Source organism: Apteryx mantelli, chromosome 2 (assembly GCF_036417845.1).
Source record: "Apteryx mantelli isolate bAptMan1 chromosome 2, bAptMan1.hap1, whole genome shotgun sequence".
NCBI lineage: Eukaryota > Metazoa > Chordata > Aves > Apterygiformes > Apterygidae > Apteryx > Apteryx mantelli.
Genome location: NC_089979.1, coordinates 173,109,620 through 173,130,932, shown reverse-complemented (window position 1 = coordinate 173,130,932; position 21,313 = coordinate 173,109,620). Strand labels below are relative to the sequence as shown.

The 21,313-nt window shown below is 59.2% G+C and overlaps 1 protein-coding gene across 2 annotated transcripts in view; it reads right to left on the bottom strand.

The window, feature by feature from the left end:
- Positions 1 to 21,313, bottom strand: part of AGAP3 (ArfGAP with GTPase domain, ankyrin repeat and PH domain 3) — a 159,447-nt gene that overhangs the window by 5,832 nt on the left and 132,302 nt on the right. For both annotated transcript variants that reach the window (XM_067292137.1, XM_067292138.1), the window contains exons 12-13: positions 15,010 to 15,183; positions 10,367 to 10,528 (exon numbers count right to left, since the gene is read on the bottom strand). In XM_067292137.1, coding sequence (XP_067148238.1) covers positions 10,367 to 10,528; positions 15,010 to 15,183 — 336 coding nt within the window. The remainder of the gene's footprint in view (positions 1 to 10,366; positions 10,529 to 15,009; positions 15,184 to 21,313) is intronic.

The following is a 21,313-nucleotide window of genomic DNA, read 5'->3' as shown; positions in this document are numbered from 1 at the left end:
CATCATCAGCGCTGATGAAATGAGCTGGTGCAGGAGTGCAAGGCCTGGTACCAGCTGTTGCCCAGCAGATGCTCAGGAGGATTAAATGACTCCAGGGTGAAGGGCTCTCCAGGTGCAAGTGCCAACTGGCTTGTCTTTCCTGGGTAGGAAGGGGAAGCTGTTTCACTCATTTCTTCCTATATTCAGCTTGGGACTCTTCTCCTGGGGAAAGACATCTGCAATCCCCTTCCTCCCGCTAGGAGCTGGAGGTTCTGGGATGCCAGGAGGAGGACAAGACTCCAGCGTGTTGGCAGTCATGCTGTGGGACTCTTGCCCTCTCCGTGATGTACTTGGCTAACTGGGAAATCAAGCTTGCCCAACACCTTGCCCCTTCCTCCAGCTCCCAGACAGAGGACAAGCAACCCCTCCTCTTGGGAGCTCCCTGCAGCTAACGCAGCTCCCACCCTAAAGACATGCTTGCTCCAAGAACACCAGATGCCAGCTCAAAAAAAAAGAATGGGAAAATACAGAGCTGATATAACTTTCAGATATGAGGAGAAGAGGTAACCGGACAATAGCCTGGCTAATAGCCTCTGCCTACCTGGCCAGACAGCACCAGCCTCCTCCTGAGCATTGCCACACGCTGGACACGGGCAAGGAGCTCCCAACCACTGATGGCAGCAGGCAGTCAGGCAACACGACCTTATGACCGCTGCACTCAGCTGGATCATGCCAGCTCCTGCTCAGCTCCAGGCCACTCACAAGCAAGCGGCTGAACACAACAGCCTGATTCAGCTGCCACCACCTCTTCCAGCATCCCAGCTTGTGACTGGGAGCTGCAGTCCAGGGGCTTGAGCTCTCCAGCTGTTTAGTGACAGTTCCTTCTACCGCTGCATCCACGCAGGAAGCCACGAGAGGATCCGGGCCGCTGACAGCTGCAGGATCGATTACTGCAATCATACGTTGCCTGAGGCTAAGCATTAATAGCCAGGAAGGAAAGAGTGGCATTTCTTCCTGGGGGCCAGTGAGTGCCCGGGGACTTGAGGGAGCATTTGCTGTGCCAAGAACTTGGACAGGGCCACACTTGCAGCAGTGATCAACAAAGCCACTCCTGGGGCACCCCAATTTCACAGAAAGGGCCCTGCTATCCTTAACTCTCTCCCGTCCCTGGTTGGAGCCACCTGTGGCTGCTAACTGTCAGAGAGTGCTGCAGAGCCCACTCCCCAGGCCAGCCGCGGGGACCTGGGGGCAACGTGCTGGCTGATGCTCTTCAGGTGCTCCCCACTGCCAGGCTGGTTCTGCTGCCACCAAAACAGCAGCAGCAGGCTGGCACAGTCCCCCAGGACACCGCGAGGATGCCAGCCACGGGCTCACATGTCCCCACCAACCCTGTTCATCCCCCTCACTTGCTCAGTACACCTCCCCGCTCTGGTCCAGACCCAAACGTGCGGGCAGAAACCTCAGGCCAAGCCTCCCCGTGCCAGCACGCTCCCCAGGGAGACAGGGCTGCAAGCGCCGGCCCTGCAGCACTGACCGCCCCAGGGCTGGGGGCACCGTGTGTCTCCTAACCCTCTGCTCAGGATGCTCGCGGAGCAGGGACAGGCAGCCCCCCCCCCCTCCTGCTGGGGTCCCTGCTGGGCTGCCCACGGCTGAGCACAGGGAAGCAACAAGCTTTCCGGGGCTCCAGCCCCACGCTGGCAGGCTGTCCCCACACGGCAGGAGTGCTGCCCTAGCTCAGGGACACCCCCGAGCCCTGGGGCTCCCGCCCTCAGCGCTGGTCGTGGCCCCAGGCAGACCCAAAGCCCCAGCTCTGGCTTTGCAAGCTGCAGGACTCCCACTCCCTTTCCTCCTTTGTGCCTCTCAAATTCCAGTTTCACTCGGAACAAAGGGCCTGTTGCTCTCGGCAGAGCCTGGGAAGAGCCAACAAAGGACGGCAACTTTTCTTCTTTTGCAAGCAAAATCTCCACCTTTCTCTCCCTGCAGCCACTCAGGAGAGCACTGCAAGGCCAGACCTCTTTGGATGCTCCGGAGGAGCATGGCTACGGCAGGAGAGCGGCGAGCTGCAGGATCACAGCTTGAGATCCACAGATCATAGCCGGAGATCTCCCGGGTGCTTGGGGCGGACGGAAGAACTCCGCTTTGACAGGGCTAAGGTCTGGGAGGAGGCCATCCCTACGGGAGCGGGGGAGCCCTTCCCGGCTGCCCCAGGGCAGAGGCAGGGGCTATCCCGGGGCCAGAACCCAGGGCCCGTCTCCCCGGCCCCGCGGCCGCCTGCAGACGTGCTGGTGGGAGTCCATTAGGCCAGCTCCATTAGAATTAGTGGGCAGTGGAAGCGAACACGCTTGTCTCTCTCTCTCCTGATGATTTTTTGATGATGTTTTAAAGACTGAGCTCCGCGAAGAGTTGCCGAGCAGAGCGCAGCGCGAGCCGGCTCTGCTAATGGGCGTTAACCCCGTGACCCAGCTCCAACGCTGCCCAGCGATGAGGACTCCAAACGAGAGCAAAATTAGCGAGGGCACTGCACAGCCGCCAGGACGGGCCAGGGCCACGCGGCACCCAGGCGCGATTAGCGGCCGAGTCACCAAGCTGCGTGGGCTGGAGGAGGACTCCTGCAGCGACTGCACCTAGGTGATCAGCCCCCGCGGACTCACCCTTCCCTAGCCTCCTACTGCCACAGGACGGGGAAGCTGGTGGCCCTGGGCAGGGAGCATCTGCTCAGAGCCAGCGACGAGCACCAGAGAGCCGGGGGAGAGCTGAGGGAACGGCGACACTCACATCCAGAGCCAGGAATCAGCGCAAAATGAAAGTAGGAGGGTGAGGGAAAAGCTCCACCAAGAAGTCAGGCTGGGACAGAGCTCAGCCGCCCACAGGTGACGCAGCGTTGAGATGCCCAACGGGCCGGTGGCCCTGTCACCTGCGGGAGCAGCAGCGGGTGTTGGGAAAGAAGGAGCAGCACAGGGAGGAAGGGAAGCGGTGGCATCCCAGGAGCAGTTGCCCTGCCGGCGCTTGCCAGCGTCCTCCTCTCCGCTCCCAGTGGGAGGAAGCACGGCTCCGAGCAGAAGTGGTGCTTCTGGGTGGCTAAAAACGGCTTAGTCTCAGCACACAGCTGAGTGCGAGGATCCGACCTGCTCCGTGAAGGGCCTCGGATTACAAACAGCATCAGCGCAGAACAGCCCAGCCCGGAGATCCCACCGCAGGGACCTTAACGGGGAGTCAAGGAAATGGCACTTCCCCAGCTCCTTCCTCATGGACAGCCCGCTTCTCCCCGGGGTGCGGGATGAAACCCCAAGGCGATACCCGCGGCGGGACCCGAAGGGTTGGGGCAGCCCCCTCGGAGCACAAGCCGCGGTCGCTGGCGCACTGCTTCCCCGCTCCCGCGCCAGCGGCGATGCCGAGCAGCTCCTCCAGGGAGGACCTGGAAGAGGCGGCAGCTCTTCCTCCAGTCGGCGTGGGAGACCTGGTGTGACGGTCCTCACCCGGCACGATGGCACGGCGCTTTTCCGAGCAGCCAGGGCGTGGGGCTGCGCTCCTCTCCGCAGCGGGCAGGACACCGGGCAGAGCCCCCCACGCCAGCGCACGAGACGGGGCACCGCTCGCTGCCCCAACGGCTGGACAAGGAGAGAGCTCTGCGCGGCAGAGACGTGCCGGAGCTCTCCCCAGGCACGGACCGTTTCCCAGGCCAGCGCAGGAGACACGGGGCAGAACTCCCCAACCAGCTCCTCCTCGGAGCAAACGGGGACGCAGCCCCTGCCCGGCGTGCACGATGCGGTGTGGGATGCCTCCCCATCCCTCCCGGCAAGAGCAGCTCCAGGGAAGGAGGAGCAGGATCTCGCACTGCAGTCACGACCTGCTCTCCGGGCAGGAGTCTCCTCTTTCACCTCTGCTCCGGGTCCCAAGTCCCATCCAGTTCCTCCCTTGACGCTGCCCCTCTCCTGCCCCATCCCTTCTCCCGCTCTCGCCACGAGTGGGGCGGACACGGGGGGAGGCAGGCGGAGGCAGGGGGGGGCTCTCCGTGCGCGCGGGGGTAGGCAGGCAGGCAGGCAGGCAGGGAGGGCAGGCAGGTCCTGCCCGGGCGCAGGGACCCCGCGCTCCCAGGGCAGCTTCGCGCTCTCGCTGCCGAGCGTGCGAAGAGTGTCCAGGCGCGGGGCAGCTAGCAGCCCCCCGGCCTCAGGGTGCTTGTTTGCAAGCTGCCACCGTACCACATCATTACGAGGTGTTTGGGATATCAACAAATTAGCAGGCGCCCGGGAAGAGAAGGATGCAGCGCCATCCGTAAATGTCAGCTCGCTGCCTCCTCATTTTGCAGATCATTAAACCCAATATTCCTAACCTGTATTAGTGCAACGGGGACAGGCCCCCTCCGCAGCGACGAGCCGCCAGGAGAGCCGCGGCAAGAACAGCGCTGCGGAGACCCGGCGCGCCGAGACCCCGGCGTGCCCCAAGCCGAGCCAGCGCATCCCCTCGCCCACGTCCCGCCTGCCCGGCCCCCGGGGCGCGCTGAGCCGGGAGGGAAGGGGCCGGGAGGGCTCTGCGCGGTGACGCTGGCGGAGATGTGCAAACTGAACCGAACAACGGGGCACTGAAGGGGCGCGCGCGTGTGTGCGTGCGTGCACACGCGTGGATCAGACTGAGAGCAAGGGCAGCAGAGCCTGCGCGTCCGGGAGGGGAGACGCTCCTCAGGGACACGGCGGGGGGGGCACGCTGCGATGTACAGCGGGGTCCTGCAAGGGACTGGGAGGAGGGTTGTGTGTGCATGCTGCGGGGTGAGGCTGTACGGGGTGCAGTGTGTGCATGCGGTGTGGGGTGAGGCCGTACGGGGTGCAGTGTGTGCATGCGGTGCGGGGTGCAGTGTGTGCATGCGGTACGGGGTGCAGCGTGTGCATGCGGTACGGGGGACTGGGAGGCACTGGGGGTCCCCGAGGTGGGTGTGCATGCTGCGGGGTGAGGCCGTACGGGGTGCAGTGTGTGCATGCGGTGCAGGGGACTGGGAGGCACTGGGGGTCCATGAGGTGGGTGTGCATGCTGCGGGGTGAGGCTGTACGGGGTGCAGTGTGTGCATGCGGTGCGGGGTGCAGCGTGTGCATGCGGTGCGGGGTGCAGCGTGTGCATGCGGTGCAGGGGACTGGGAGGCACTGGGGGTCCATGAGGTGGGTGTGCATGCTGTGGGGTGAGGCCGTACAGGGTGCAGCGTGTGCATGCAGTGCGGGGTGCAGTGTGTGCATGCAATGCGGGGGACCGGGAGGCACTGGGGGTCCACGAGGTGGGTGCACACACTGTGGGGGTTCACGCCGGGGCAGCGGGAGGGAGGGCACTGCCAGCACGCGCTTGCTGTGTGCATGCAGAGGCTCACAGTAAGAGGCAGCAGAGGGGTTAGGGATGAGCGTGCGTGGTCTCTCCGAGGGTAACACAAAGCTGCAGCCGGGCTCCCCCGGGGAGCGCTGAGAGACGGGAGGACTTGGGGTGGCGATGCCCAGACACGGGCTGCTTTCCTCCCGTCTGGACGGAGCGGGGAGCTCGTGGGGTCTAATGAGCAAGAGCGACTTGTTAGCGCTGAATTAAGAGGCTGGGCGGAAGGGATGCAGGGTGACACGCGCTGCGTGGGGCAGGCGGGAGCTGAGCGACAGCAGCTGGAATCCCCAGCAATCTGGTAAGCGCAGCTCAGCCCCGCGCTCCCGCCTGCCGAGATCGGCCTCCCGACAGCCCCTGACAGTTGGCATTAATCACGCGCATCGCCCCAACACAACTCTTTACTGGCCATCAATTTCCCGTGGGTTTTAAAACTAAAAAACAAAGACAAAACCGTGTCGTTTGGCCGCCACTGAGAAGCACATTAAGGGGCTGTCAGCTTCTCGCCATGCACCCTGCATCACTCTTTAAGCACATGAGAAGTTCATTATCCCCGGAGCTCTGGCAGCCGTGGGGATGCTGGCGCAGGGAGCGTCGCGAAGGTGCTCCCCGCCGCCGCGCGCGCCCGGCGGCCCCGGCGCCCTCCTGCCTGCCCCGACACAGAAGCCGGAGGGCCGGGGCACAGAAGAGGCCCCGTGCCAGCCGGAGGTGGGATAGGGGCACCTCCGGCCGGAGCGCTCCCGCTGGGCTGCCATCGCGAGCAGACTTTGCCGATGCTCCCTAGCGGGCTGCCGCTGCCGCCCCGTCGCCGGCGAAGCGGCTCTTCCCCGAGGCCGTGACGTCCCCGACAGCCTGCCGCCGCCGCCGCCGGTCTGCGGGTGCTCGCTGACAGCCCCGCGCTGCGCTCGCGGGCTCGGTGACGTTCCCCAGCAGCCCAACACCATGCTTGCCGGAGTTTGCGGATGCTCCCTAGCAGCCTGACACCGCGCTCTCTTTAACATGCGACCATGTAAAAAAGCAACAGCTCGTTTGATTTATGATACTTCAGAACAACTAAGATTCAATTGCTCCGCACGTCCCCGGCTCTGATTACCTCCTAAATGAGATAAACTGATGGCAATTTATCCCCAGACCTCACCAACTTTCCCAGGATGCTAACCTGAGACGCGCGCGCCCTGCGCACGCGGGCTTCAGCCTGGGCCATGCCCAAGGCGGGCGGCCGGCGGCCGAGCCGCGGCTCCTCCGTGCCCCCGCGCTGCGCCGGGGCGAGCGGGAGCCGAGCTCGTGACACGGCGCCCGGCCGGCCTCGCGCGGCGGCTGGGACGCGCTCCCGGCTGCGGCGCTCCCGCCGGCAGAAGAAGATGCAAGGAAGAATCAGACGTACTTATAAGCAATATTCAGCCATCAGCCGTGACCGTGACGTGGCGCAACGCTCAGCTCCTGATCCGCAGCTGGAACCAGCTGCTGACCATTAGGGCATCGGGATGGGACCTCACGCCGAGGCTCATTACCCTCCGTCAGGTTTTACTGCTAGTGCTGGCCCCGACTTTGTAGGAAACGGACAGCTCAGACATCAATCCCAGATCGCTCCTGCGCATCGTCCTGGGCTGCCTGGTCCAGGTGACAAGCCACCGCGCCCTGAGGTGCAGCCAGGACGGTTCCTCAGCTCCCAGGAGCAGGTCCAGTGCTGGGGCAAGCACACAGACAAACCAGTGGCCCAACTCTCAGAAAAAGCCCTGTGGAGGTGCCGCAGGCTGGGAGAGACTCAGTGCCCATCAAACATACGGTGGGCCAGGGATTGCCCTCCTGAAAGGAACGTGTGATCTCCATCCCTGGAGACATTCAAAAGCCATGGTCCTGGGCAATGTGCTCTTGGTGACCCTGCTTGAGCAAGGGCTTGGACTAGATGATCTCCAGAGGTGCCTTCCAACCTCAACCATTCCGTGATTCTGCGATTTCCCAAACAGACAGACGTCCCTCCGACCTCACAAACACGATATGCAGCTCTTTGCTACTGAAGTGTCAGACTGGCTAGAGCAGGACCAAAATGTGAAGCTCTAAGTGCCGTTTCCCCCCAGAAGCAGTGCCCGACTTCCACAAACAGCCTCTAGCACCCAGGGGAAGGTGCAGCTTGCAGGGTGCCACCACAGCTGCTCTGGGCCTCTACCGTGCACAGCCCTCCCCAGGACGGGATGATCCAGGGAGGCCTGTGAGGCTGACAGCACCGACCTAGCCTTTGCAAGCCCGACTTCGCAATCTGCTCGGTTTTCTAATACAGTAGATTACAGCAAAAATAAATACAAGAGTAAGTTTTTAAAAAGCCAGCTGGGAAGCCTGAAAACCCACCACCCCGTACTACATGTGTGAGACACTGCATGGGGCCATTCTGATCCAGCGTGCACCTGGGAGCAGGAGGTTCTCACCATCTCCGCTTGCCAACTGCGGCATTCAGCCAGGGGGACATTGCACCTATTTGCTGCCTGCGGAAGGATATGAGGACTTGGAAAGACTAAATTCAAGCTGGAGGTACAGAGGGAGGACGGCTCATGTGATGACAGATCATAACTGCCCTATATCTGCCCCACAGTGCCCCTCCTGTCTCCGCCTGGTCCTGGTAACCCCTCACAGCCGTATCCTTGCCGTTCTCCCCCCACCCTGCACTGCAGCGGGTTAAGCAACCGACTGCCACGTTTCCCAGCAGTAGCGGTAACTGAAGATAACGGGGGAGACGTTTTTCCTGCTCTCAGTTCTGGTGCTAGAGGCTTCTGGCAGCCAGGAGGAGCAATTGTGCGCAAGTTCCGTGCGGTGACAAATGAAGTTTGGTAACTGACACTTCACTGGCAAATGAAGTTCCATGTTGATAAATGCGAAGTAATGCACATTGTAGGAAAAAATTACATTACTCCAGCACCTGACACGGTTCTAAATTAACTATATCAACCCAAGAAAGGGCCTGGCTATCACTGCACGTAGCACAAGACCTCAGCAAAACACCGTGGCAGGGAATAACAGAAAATATTCCGATGCCTCAGACACATCGTGTGGCGCCATACGGACACCGCGCAGCCTCAGTTGCTCCACCTCCCAAGGATACTGCCAAACAGGGACGGGCAGCAAGAATGAGCACATATTTGAAAAAAATCCCTATGAGATGACAGGAAAGCTGGGATGGCTCAAAGAGTCAGGACCGGGCAGCCAAGAAGGAAGGCTACAACAAGCTGCTCTGATGACCTGCGTGCAGAGGCCAGGGAATTCTGCCAGCGGCTGGGTCAAACACGCCTTGCAGAAAAGTAACTCATTTAATTTTAACACTTCGAGCAGTGGTTAGTCCTCTCCCTTGCCTCGTAAAAGCGTTTCCATTTTTAATTACCTTCTCCACTAAGAAATTGTATTCAATTTTGTGCAGCTTCAGACTCCAGCCTCTGCACCTTCTCAGGCCCTTATCAGCTATGCTGAATGGTCCTGCAGGACCAGATTTCTTTTTCTGTAAGTACTGATAACACCGGTCTTTCACTTCTCAGTCTTCATTCTGGTAAGCTGAATACCTTAATGTCCATGTCATAAATGTGTTCATCAGCACTGAATCAATTTTGGGACCTTCTTTTGAACTCTCTCCAGTATTTCCAAGCTCTCTGTTAGTTACACGATTTTAGTACACACTCTCTTAGTCCCACGTGCAGGTGTAAAGTCATTCTAGTCTTTGGTATTCCTCTTTTCAGATACATAAAGAACACAGGTCTCTCTCTTTGTCAAAGCACGGGACTGAGAACGCATTCCTATCTATCAAGATCCAGAAACTGCAAACTGAGAGTAGATGTGAAAAGGGCAGTAATGTGTCCAAAGAGTCAACATGCTGCTTTTATCTGAGCTAAGAACATATCAGTTTAACAAGATGTAAGTACAATCAATACTTTTTGCTTTATGCGAGAAATCTAGGGCATATTAAAGACTCAAGTGATGCTCAAGATGTCTGAATCAGCCACTGCAAAGGGGAAGTCTTTCCTAGAATCAGTGGTTTTCAGGTGAAGATCACCTACAACAGAGTTGTCAAACTCCAATGCAGATCATCACCATGACGATTGTAAGAGAGAGAACTGAAGACAAGTTGCTATACCACGGACAACCTGGGCCACTGGTCTACAGGCTGACCTGTAATTTGGAGCAAGATGCCAGGGCAGCTACAGTGTGTTTTGTCCAGTACAGGCCAGACTGCATTTTCCGTTTTGTTTTACAGTAGCCTTTTGTTTCAAACAAACACCTGTACTTCGCCCTCTCCCCCTGCCTTTAGCCATCTCAGTTAGAACTTTATTTTGGTTTACTACAAAAGCTTATCGAGTGCTATGGGGCAGGATGACCTAGGGTAAAGCCAAATTCTTACAGACTGAGGATCCCTTTATCTACAGAGGATGACCATAGATGCAGGCTTCGGAGGATGTGGTTGCCAAGTTAATCTCTACCCGGACACATTTGGATGGATTTTCAAAGGGGCTGCAAAACATGCCTCCCTATGCTCTGCAAGCTCCCTGCCGAGCTTCAGGTCCATTTTCCAAAATCACAGAGACACCAGAATTTCTCAACAGGAAAACCATGAGGACATTTAGCATAGGCAAAACAACGTATATTTCTTCAACTGGCTTGGACGAACTTTTCCGAAACCCCCCCAGCTTGAGGCAGATGCCCAGTATAAGAATTTTAAATTATGAAAGTCTGTCACACTTACAAGCAAACAAAAATAGGTTCTTATGGTAGGAAGTGTTTGGCAACCTTAGCTATACGGTATGCTGTCAGCTCTTCTAATAGAGTTATTAATTATCACCACTAATGGTAGATGCAGTCACAGGCATGATGGCAGTCCTGCTTCCACTGCAGGTGAGAAATCAAGGGCAAATCAAGATGGGCCGGTTGTTTGTTTCTGCCTCAGCCCAAGCCAGCTTCACAAAGGAGCTCTCAGAGTCCCCGGGACGCCACCCTAGCGGGACTCCTGGGCTCCCAGCGCCCTGGCTCAGGCGGAGCTGCCCGCCGAGGAGCGGCCCTTTCCTACCTTCTGCTGCTGCGCTGGGGCCGTCGGGCCGAGTTGTCCCTGTGCTCTTTTTCCTGCGATGTTTCTTCCTGTTTGCATGCGGCGACGGAGGTGGTTCCAGCTTCGGGCTGGCAGCGTTGGAAATGTTTGGGCTGGAGCTGAGAGAATCGGCAGTGCCGTTAGCTAGAAACAAGGATAAAGAAAGTAATGTACACACAGACAAGGAGAATCTGCTCTTTCCAAAGGCAACCAGAGACAGCGCCAGCGCCCCACCGCGCTCAGCACCGCGCGGCCCTGCCGGACAGGACAGCCTCCACGTCCAGCCCCATCCCACGGGGCAGCTCCAACGCCCCGTCCAGCTCCAGGCCGGGAGGCTCCTTACGCAGGGGCAGCCCCGACACCACGGCACTGCGACGACCGCGCAGAGACAGCGCCGCCGGCTACGCGGCCGGGACGAAGCGCAGGCGCGTTGCACGGGGCGGCCCGACGCGCCAACCCCGCGAGCGGCTCCGCGCGCTGCTCAGCGGCCCCGTCCTCAGGCGGCGAGGCCCGTGGTCTGCAAGGAACCGCTCCCGGGCCCTCGGGGGTCCTGCCGGGACCCGCGTCCCCGCTGCGGGCGCATCGCTCCCTCCCAGCACCGCTCCGCCAGGCGAGGTGACGGGGGTTGCCGCACTTAGGAACCTAAGCGTGATGGTCTCAATAGGCTTCCGATACGGAGCTGAAGAAGCTGCATCCCCAGCAGCAACGCACCAAATTTATCCTCAATCATACTGTTCCTTACAATTAATAGCAGAATTAGAAACAATCAGGGAGCTGCCTAATTACTGTCAATTAGAGCGCGCTAATCAAGCTCCGATCACACACACACACGCTGCCGCTGCACTCACCATTAAATGTCAAATTTCATTAGAGACCAGCAACAAAATCAAAAGCCTGACATTCAATTTCAGCAGCACACACAGCGCAGGCTTCCAATCAGCATAAAAATGCAGACTCCGGGGAAGGCAACGAGGCGCAGGAGCCCTCGCCGCACTGTTAACCCTCTCCGAAATGCGCTCCTGCCTCTCCCGTGTCCACCCACCCGCAGGACACGTACGGTGACTCAGCACCCACGGCACTGCCGTCCGGGGCAGCTCCCCGTCCTCTTTGCAAGAACCTCACGTCTCCCATCAGCTCCTAACCTCCAATTTGCATGTTCTGCAGCACCTGAAATTAAGGAAGCAATCACAGCGCCTAACAAGGGCAGCACCCGCTAACAGTGGGGACTGCCAGGGACTCGGCAAGCCCCGTCTCCCTCCCCAGCCTAGCTTCTGCTCTCCCTTTCCAGCCCGGTTCAGTGAGACCAGGCTCTCCGGGGTACGGCTCGTCTCCAGCGAGATAAACACCCAGCAGTGGGACGGAGAGGGCTGCACCAGCAACGCGGAGCGGCCCCACGTGAAAGTTTGAGATTACAGCTGATGTGTCGCCCCTAGTCAAAGCTGGGAGAGGATGCAGTATCAGAGCTTTTCCTCCTCTGGTTCCTACTATATTTGACACATCCTGGCAGGATTTTTCTGCTGCTACATATCCACTGGGAAATAGTTCACAGTTGACAATTAGGAGAGATAAATCTAATAAAATTAGACTCCATTTTTATATATATAAATTACTAATATCACCCAACAGGACTATGTTTGGAGCAGGTGTGAGGAACACACATCTCTCAGCCCGGACGTCGCAGGGGACCTGATCTTTTCCGGTCTGAGGCTACACATGGTGCCTCCATCCTGCCTCTGCTGCCCACCTGCTCGCCACAACGTCCCTGGGGCGAATCGGCGCTCCCACCTGCACGCCGCCCCCCCTCCAGGCTGCGCGCGAGGGTTCGTGTCCTTCTGCAGCTCCTCCGAGGCCCCGGCAGGCTGCGGTGAGCCCAGCACCTCCCGCTCTGCGCAAGCAGAGCTCACCGACATCCCTGCTCTTCCTACTGCCCAGCGGCTGAAGGCCACAGCAGCGGGGTCTGGGGACTTCCAGGGCCTCTAACGGGATGGGGATGGGACTGGGATGGGATGGGACGGGGAAGACTGTGAAACACACTCCCTCCATGAGATCACATATGGCTTTTTCAGATATAGATCGTTCTTCCTGCTTCTCCCCAGCACCACGGAGGTGAGGTCCTCTGACCCATCCAAGGATTTCCAGGTCCCCATCTCCCCATGGGAACCTGGAGGTGGAATCCTTCCACAGACACATGTGGTGCCTCCTGGTTCCTTCCTCAAAGCCCCCTTGAGGTTAAGGGCAGCTCCTTGGTCCTCCCAGGCGGGCCACAGTGGTCCTCCCAAAAGGACCAACATAGAATGAGCTGGATGGAGCATGTTTACAAGACCCATGCAGCTTGCCCCACACCTCTCCAAGGTGCAACCAACGGAGACAGCTCATCTCCAGCTGCTCTAACGTCAGCCTGCATCCTCTGCATATCCCTGCAAGTATCCGAGAAAACTACTTGGCTCCAAGCAGAAAAATATTCCTCACCCTGCCCTGCAGTTTACAGCTGGAAACACAGAGGAGAAAAGTTGGATCCGGGCTGCATGGATGCAGCAGCACAACTGAACGCGAGGAGCGTGGTGCGTGGCTCAGCTGCGCGTACAGGCGCGCTCCCTTCGGCTCCACCCGGCCCCGGAGCGGAGCAGCAGCGGCGTTGCTCAGCCCGGCTGGCTGTACCTTGGGAGCAGCACGGCCTTTTCGCCCCAGCAGCCCCGTTCCTGGTGAGTCCAAGAAGCCGCTCCTCCCGCCCGCTGCCGAGACACTCGGCCCGGAGAGCCGGGATCTAAGAGCGCAGCGTGGGGCTGCTCCACCCAACGGGAAGGCGCCCGGGGAGAGCTCTCTGCTCGCCCTCCCAAGGACCAAGGCTCCGGGGGATCTCCCCAGCCCCAGCCTTTCCTTCAACAGCCCCGCGCAGTCCTGAGGACGGGATACAGATGCCGGGAGGAAGGAAATTGCCGTTTTCTCTGCCAAAGCACAAGTGACAGACTGCCTAGCTATAAGCGGGGCGATCGGCTATGCCGCTGCTCCAGAACCCCCCCCCGAAAGCCGAGCTGGCTGCTGCCCCGGAGCAGCAGACCCCCCAGCGCACCCGCCCGGCCGCCTGCCTCCGGCCGGCTAACGGCAGGGCAGGCGGCCCCGGCCGCAGCGCTGCGGGGCCGGCGCGCGGCTCTCTGCGGAGCGGGGCTCCCCGGGGAGCCGGCAGGCAGCTACCGGAGCTTGAGACATACAATTAGCACCGCGTCGACATCTCACCCCCTCCGTGTCACCGGGAGAAGCGGCAGCATCTCACTTCCTATTTGTATCAATCTCTGGGTTACTTTGCATGAAATAGGTAGATTGCTTTGGGTGGCAGCAAGCACAGAAGGCTTCCTCGCGCGGAGCGGGAGCGGAGAGGCCGGCGCGCTCGCCGCGCCGCTCGGGACAGTGCCGGGGCAGGCGAAGCTCAAGGCCCGGCCGCCCCAGACACCCGGCCTCTGCAGCAGGGCCGCGGGAAAGAGCTGCCAAGGGCCCCTCTCCGGAGGGGTGAACCGCATCCCGCGCGCCCGGACGGACGGATGGGCGCGCAGCCGGCACCAGCGCCCGAGCGCGCGTGCACGGGGGGCAGCGTGCGCAGCGGCCGCACCGCGCGGAGGACGCTCCGGCGCCCCGTTTCTGCCGGCGCCGGAGGAGCGGTGCCGGCCCCGCTGCCCCCGTGTCCGTGTCCGCGCGGAGGGGCGGGGGCGAGGGCTGCCGGCACATTAATGCTCAGAGCTGCGCCCTTCCGCTCCCGTCGCCTGCGCTGCCCCATCAGCAGTAACAGTCTGATTAATTCGCTTCCAGCAGGGAGCTGATGGGGCCAATGATGGAGCCGCTGCATCAGGCGCGCTGAAATTGATAGTTTTTCACAGTTACAAATGAGGAGCCTCCTCAGCTGCAAATGGCGCCCGCACAGTCGGACTCCGGTAATGATCATAAAGAGGCTCTCTTTAAACTGCGAAAGCCCCTGGGACCGAGCGGGGGGGCGGCTGCCGCGCTAATGAGAACTACAAGGGGCGAGCAGGCATGGAAATGGCTCCTCCACTCTTGATGTGCATTTAACTGCTTTTTTAGTGCGGCGGCAGAGCCAGGAACGAAGGAGTGATGAATGCAGCACAAAAGCATTTATTTTCCAATTCGGCAAAGTGGCTACGTTGGGAAATGTATGAATTATTTTAATTCACTCAACTGTCCTGAAACATCACCGAGAGCGAGCGAGCGTGGGGGGAGGGGGTGGGACGCTGTCGGTGTGTGCACAGGAGACAGGAATTACTCCTATTCGTTCAACTGTCCCAAAATCTGGGGGATGGGGGTGCCGATGAGGAGCAGAGATGGGAGAAAGCGCCGGTTATTCCTTAACCAGCGAGCTGCATGTGGGCAGGCGGAGGAGAGGTCGGAGCATCCCTCGGCTGGGGAAGGCTGCTCCCACGGCTGGCAGCAGTGCTTCCGTGTGTGCATCCCTCCCCATCCCGGAGAGCCGACCCTCCCAAAAGCGGACAGTCCCAACGAGAGCCCGAACCGACTCCAGGCTGTCACCGCCGCGGGAGCAGCGCTCAGGACAGCCTCCCCATCGCCAAAACCAACCTCCCCCCGCGGCAGCTGGGAGCCGCCGGGTCAGAGCTACTCACCGGGGTTGGGGCAGCCGCCGGGGATGGCCACGGCCTCGTTCCACTGGTCCGCGCTGGAGACGGAGTAGGAGCGCTGGTGCATGCCGTCCGGCTTGGAGCTGAAGCCCACCAGGTTGATGCCGCTGATGGAGCGCTCCGAGTGCAGCGAGGTGCTGCTGGTCGAATGGGGGGCACCTGCAAGAGAGCCGCCAACTCAGCGCATGCCGACTGCTGCTCCGAAGCACAGCGGGGCAAGGAAGAGCTGCCCTGCGCCTGCTGTGACAAGCGCCTGGGTGACCCTGCAGCAGGGCAGGTGCTATCCTGGCTCTCCTCGCCCGCGGGGTGCCAGCCCGTCACCCCCGAACGTGCTGCCTGAGCAAAGAGCCTTCAGCGGGACTTCCATCGCACACACACACACGCACAGAGCTCATGTCACGTCCCGGCCAGGCATGGACCTGCACGCACTGTCCCCATCGCCTCCCAGCTGGCCTCCCCCGACAAACCGCCCCCTCGTTACATCCCAGATCGGCATCCTGATGCACAGCTCCCCCCTCCACCAGGCTTCGGAGCTGGAGCTCACGGTCTGCTCACAACCCTCCCCACGGCCTCGAGACACCTGGACAAACATAAAGCCACCCCATAATCCACGCGCCCATCTTCACTCCTTATCTTTACTGCTTGCGTGTCCCTAGCAAGAACCACAGACGTGTCGGAGGCACTAAAAGCGAATGGAGAATGAGATGGAGAACGCGGAAGGGACAAGCAGGGGAGCAGAGGTCTGAGGTGGGGATCGAGGGGGAGATGCCTCCTCCCCTGCCTGGAAACCCCGTGAGCTGCCGCCCAGGAGCTGGAACCCCTAAAGAGGAACGGTTTTGGGGCAGCCAAGGAGGGCAAGATCATTAAGAGACTCAAAATGGGTCAGGTGTTGCTGAATTACAGGAATATCCAAAATTTTCAGAACAGCAAACATAGCAGCCTTGAGAGGGAGTGAAAATCTTGCTGCTCAAGGCTGCAGGCAATCTGTTGAGGAGGAGCAGGCTGCCCTAGAGGGATTAGTCCACATCTGCCCACTACAAGCACTTCCCTGCGCTCTCCCGTCGGCATTCGGTCCCAGCCGCTGCTGCCGCCGCCACAAGGGCCCCGGGGAAGAGACGGGAACGGGAGCGAAGCAGCCCGTCCCCCAGGCCGGAGCTGCGCTTCCTCGCGCTGCGCCCTGAGGCGCGGACGTCGAGCTGGGACTCCTGCACCTGCCTGTCTGGCCGAGGACGGCGCAGGGCCGGGAGCTGCTCCGCGGCGGCGTGTCCAGCTGGCGAGACCGGCGCCGCAGCCTGCCCCAGCCCCTGCCCTCCGGCCGACTGCCTGCGGCTGCTCAGCGAGCCGGGCTGAAGACGAGCGCAGACGCTTCTCCCCCAGCACCGGCATTCGAACGGGATCCTTGCCGAGGAGCAGGCTAGCCGGAGCTCAGATGAGCACCTACATGAGCAGGTCCTCGCTTGGATCTGCTACGGCCAGCACAGCTCATCTGACTGCATCTCCACTGCACAAAACCAGGCTCGTTTTGCCCCCCAGTGCCTCGTGTCTGGGCCTTCCGTAAGGAACAGAGCCCTGGTCCTCACCAGAGCACCCGCCGGGGCCAAAACCCACCTTCCTCTGCCGCCGCTGCGCAGAGCACCGTCCGCGAGCCCTGTCCGCCCGTCCTGCCTGCCGCACCGTGCACACGGTGGGATCGGCACTCATGGGGCCGCTGCCCCAGCCTGGTCCCATCTCCGGCACCGCCACGTCCCCCTGCCCCTGCCTGGTCCCGTCCCCGGCACCGCCACGTCCCCCTGCCCCAGCCCGGTCCCATTCCCATCTCCATCCCCATCCCCATCCCCTGCTGCCCAGCACCGCCACGTCCCCCTGCCCCAGCCCGGTCCCATTCCCATCCCCTGCTGCCTGGCACCGCCACGTCCCCCTGCCCTGGCCCGGTCCCATCCCCATCTCCATCCCCATCCCCATCCCCTGCTGCCCAGCACCGCCACGTCCCCCTGCCCTGGCCCAGGCCCGTCCCCATCCACATCCGCATCCGCATCCCCTGCTGCCCAGCACCACCACGTCCCCTATCCGGGTACGGACAGGCACCGGGAATCGCGGGCTTGTCTGCAGGGAGACGGGCTGCTGCACGCTTCCCCCTCCCTCCCCCTTGTTCAGCGCCACAGAAACACGTGTAAAACCATGACACTGACTTTGCCTCTAATTAGCCCTTAATTTACAAGACACACTCGGAAGGGTAATTAGCTGGCGCTCCGCTCCTGACTGCCGCATCCATCTCCTCTCGCCTCCTTGTGGGAGGGAGCCGGCTGCCTTCGGAGCAGGGACGATGCTGCTCTCCCGGGATGGGGCAGAGCCGCGTCCGGGGACGGTGCCGCCGGCACAACGGGCTGCCCGCGCGCTCCGGTGGGGCCTGCCGTCCCGTGCGAGTGCCTCCACCACCCGGAGAGGGGCGAGCAGCGGGAACGCGATGGCCTGGGAGAGGCTCCTCCAGCAGAGAGGAAACCCTGCAGAGCCGCACGGTGCCCAAACCCCCTCTTCCGCCTCCCACCCGGCGGTGGCAGGAGCGCTCCCAGCCTTCAGGCACGTGCCCGAAACGAGGGAAACGAAGGATGAGGAGGACACGCAGCAGCTTTGCCCCATGCGCTGCGATTGCTAGGTCCGGAGCTGGAGCCTTGCTCCACCATGGGTCACCTCGCCGCCGGCCACCGTGGCAGCAGACCATGCTGCCAGGGCAAGCCAGGAATGGCTTCAACCAGCCTTTACAGTCCCTCCGGGAGCTTCCTTAACGTTACACCGGACTCGCCTGGCTGCAGAGAAATGTCCTCGCAGCTCTGCTGCTCTCCCGGCTTACTGCCCTCGCGGCTGCCCACCTCTGCCTTGTCCCAGGGACCCGCGAGGTGGTCCCCACAAGGCAAGAGCCCTCAGAAATCACATCCCTCTGGAAGTGACAGCACCAACCCTTACTTGATATGTTCCCTTTAAGTTAGGAAAGCAAAGCGAAAGATAAACAAAAGGCTGCATGGAAAATACTACCTCCCTCTCTGAGCCACAGCACCAATACGGCTGAAAAGCCAAACGTGATCCCAAACGTGATCCCAAATGTGCAAGGCGAGGTATGCCTTGCAAAACTGGGAAGCATGCACACTTTCTGCACAAAGCTGGGATGATACCTCACCTAGAACCTCATGCACAACCTAGCACCTTAAAAAAATTAGTTCAAGGGGGAATAGGTACAAAAAAGCAAAGGTGGCTTTCCATTCCTACCAACCCTAACCGCACACGTCCCGCATGCTGCTAACAGAGACCGCCAGTAATAACACAAAGTGAATGGATCTGCTAAGCGACACATTTTTTTAAATAGGAGCAATACAGAAATATCCACAGCCCATTCAGGAAAGGAATATTCCTTCTCTTCCTTGAACATGCTATAATCCGAGCAGCAATGAAGAAATCAAGGCTGTGCACATCAGCTCTACCTCCTACCACCAGCATCCAGCCACCCCCTTCCGAGCTGTGCACGGTGAGGCCCGGCGTCTGCCTTCTGGCCAGGACATGGAAGAGAAACCGCGTCAGCTGCACAGAGGGATACGCTCCGTGCACCGACAGACGCAGGACAGACATCAGTGATTACCGTCTAGTCTAACCTCTTCGCTACGTTTGACGCTGTCAGCCAAGGAACACTGCCGCTTCCACCTGAGAAAGGGGATGGGGTCACGAAGGTTCATCCTCCCTTGACCAGTGCACCCAGCAGACCGCAACGTAAAAACGTCTTCACCTCGTTAGACCCCCTCCCTGCTGATAACTCAAAGGGAACAGTTCTTTCCTGCTGGATTTATTCAGCATTAAAGGGTGGCCGACAGGACAACCGGTCAGCTGGCAGACGAACACTGCTCTGCCTGTGCTTCACCACATCAGCGACGTTACCGCAATCAGGATGGCTTGGCTGGACAAGATTATCTGAACCGGAGCAAGGCAGAAGTGAGGCCGGTAGAGGAAACGCTTTGGAAAGTTCGTTGCTACAGCAAAATCTGAAGGCCAAAACTAATGAACCCATCACTGTTGTCTAGGGTTAGCCTCAGTCTCAGTTTCTTCACTGATGCTGCGTTCCGGCACAGCACAATTAGTCACGGATGGGTCATCGTTTTTGCCTGAACAAGTAGACTTGGCCTCATCTGGCGGATACAACTTGGCCTCAGTTGTTCACACTTCCATCACTTCTCAGCCGGATTATCCCAACGCACTGCTTATCCGGGTATGAAGTGACCAGCAGCACAGAGTGATGCAGTGACGGCATCTGTTTTTTGGCCCTTCCTGGAGAAAAGACAGGAGGCTAACTGGGTGCTTAGCCTGTCTCAGTCAGGACTGCTGGTATGTTTTTATACCTCCCAGAAACACAAACTGCCGGAGGCATCTCAAACCCGCCCTCTGTGCTCTATGCTGACTTCTTGTAGAGGAACTAGCCAAGTTTAAGGCCTTTCAAGGAATTTCAAACCCTAGGTCCGGAATATCTAAGGGATTCTTTATAGATCCAGGATCAAGAACAGTCATAACTGACACAGTCCTAATCAACGCTTACGCTTCTCTAGCACAACAAAACCGCAGATTACCCAGCTTTCCTGGGCTGCCACGACAGGAGCACAGACCTCTAGGAACTGATGTTTGTCACAGAACCCACCACTCTCCACTCCAAGCACGAGGGACGTAGCTTTGTTCCATCTCATCTCTCCTAAATACAGAGCAGTGTGTCAATACAAAAAATTCTAGGCAAACTCTAAAACCTGACTGAAACAAGGTTCTTCAGTGCATGATTCATTCCGGGGAGAGCGTGAGGAAAAGCCACACGTGACACATTTAGTCACACTGCCTAATGCACTGGCAGAAGATGCTCTGGTTCTACAGTGATGACCCCCCATACAGGAACCTAAAAAGAATAACCAAAACACGGATGCCTCCAGCAGGACGCTAAAAATGTCTATTACAACCTGTAAATGACCCCTCCCAGGACCTAGAGCCTGGGAACCCTCAAGATTAATCTTCTCCATAATCAATCCTTTGCATAAAGGCTTTCACAGGGTCAGAGTTTAAACCCCCCCACCCCACTCCATCCCCACTCCTGTTACTTCCCCAAGGTCGTGGAGGCACGGCCAGGAGGCAAGGTCTAAGGACATGGTCAGACAGTGACTTGCAGCTGTGTTTCTGGAGCAGTCACTGAGGGTCTGCCCCATCTCAGCGCTCCCTCTTGGGCGAGACGTGCTGGGTGACGGGCGGCTGCTACGAGCCCCGACATTGCGGAGCAAACTGGGTTCGTTTCTGGGGGCTGGGGCATTCTAAACTTTAAAGTGGCACAAGCTGGACACCAGTTTGGGGACCCACCTTGTTCGGTGGGCCTGGGGCAGCACAGGTCGTTTTTTTAAGTGCCAGGCTTTGCTCCGGCATAGGAGGAGGCATACTCTCTCCAGGCATGTGGAAGCAGCTACTTTGCAGCAAAGACTGTAGGCTGGATGGTGGACATGGCAATGGGGATCCCCACTGAGGTCACCCTGATACCAGGGAAACCCTATTTGCTTGTGTACTACGACAGGCTAATAGCACACACAGTTAGCACACTACAGACTAGTGCCGCTAACTATCTGCCTAACCATATCCCAAAGAGCCGGCAGCTACCATGCCGGCATTGCAGCTACCATGCATTTTAAGGTATTTGTTGCCAACCGCTAAACATTTATTTCCATTAAAAACTACAGTTACTTAAACTCACGTTAGTGTACAGATTCCAAAGCATTCTGTTGGTACGTGCAGCCAAACCACATCTCAAAAGCCTCCCCAAAAGAAGCGCGAGTGAGGCAGTCACGGCAGCTCCGGACTCCAAAGCACGGCTTCCGGACAGCACAAGCAACGGGCTGGAAGGATATCCACCTCCAGCCGGTGGGAAACTCTTCACTTCCTAGGGACCAACTGGTTCTTGGGGGAAAGTGAAAGCCAATAGCCTGGTTAAGCTGAACTGCCTGCAAAACCCCTGCTGGTAAAGACATAATTCACCCCTCTTCATCAATGAGCGATCGGCTGCCATGAGCACAGGAATGGGATGTCCTGGGAGTATCCCACAGCTGCCTTTCTGAAAGCCGCCCCCACCAAGCAAAGGGCCAGACTCCGTGGCGACTATATCAGGTCGGTTTTGTGAACAAAGCACTGCACGCTGTTTCGTTGAAATATATGCGGTTCCTTCCTCTCAAACAATTCCTACCAGGAATGAGCCCAAAATATGCCAGCTAGGGTTTATCAGCCGGAAGTA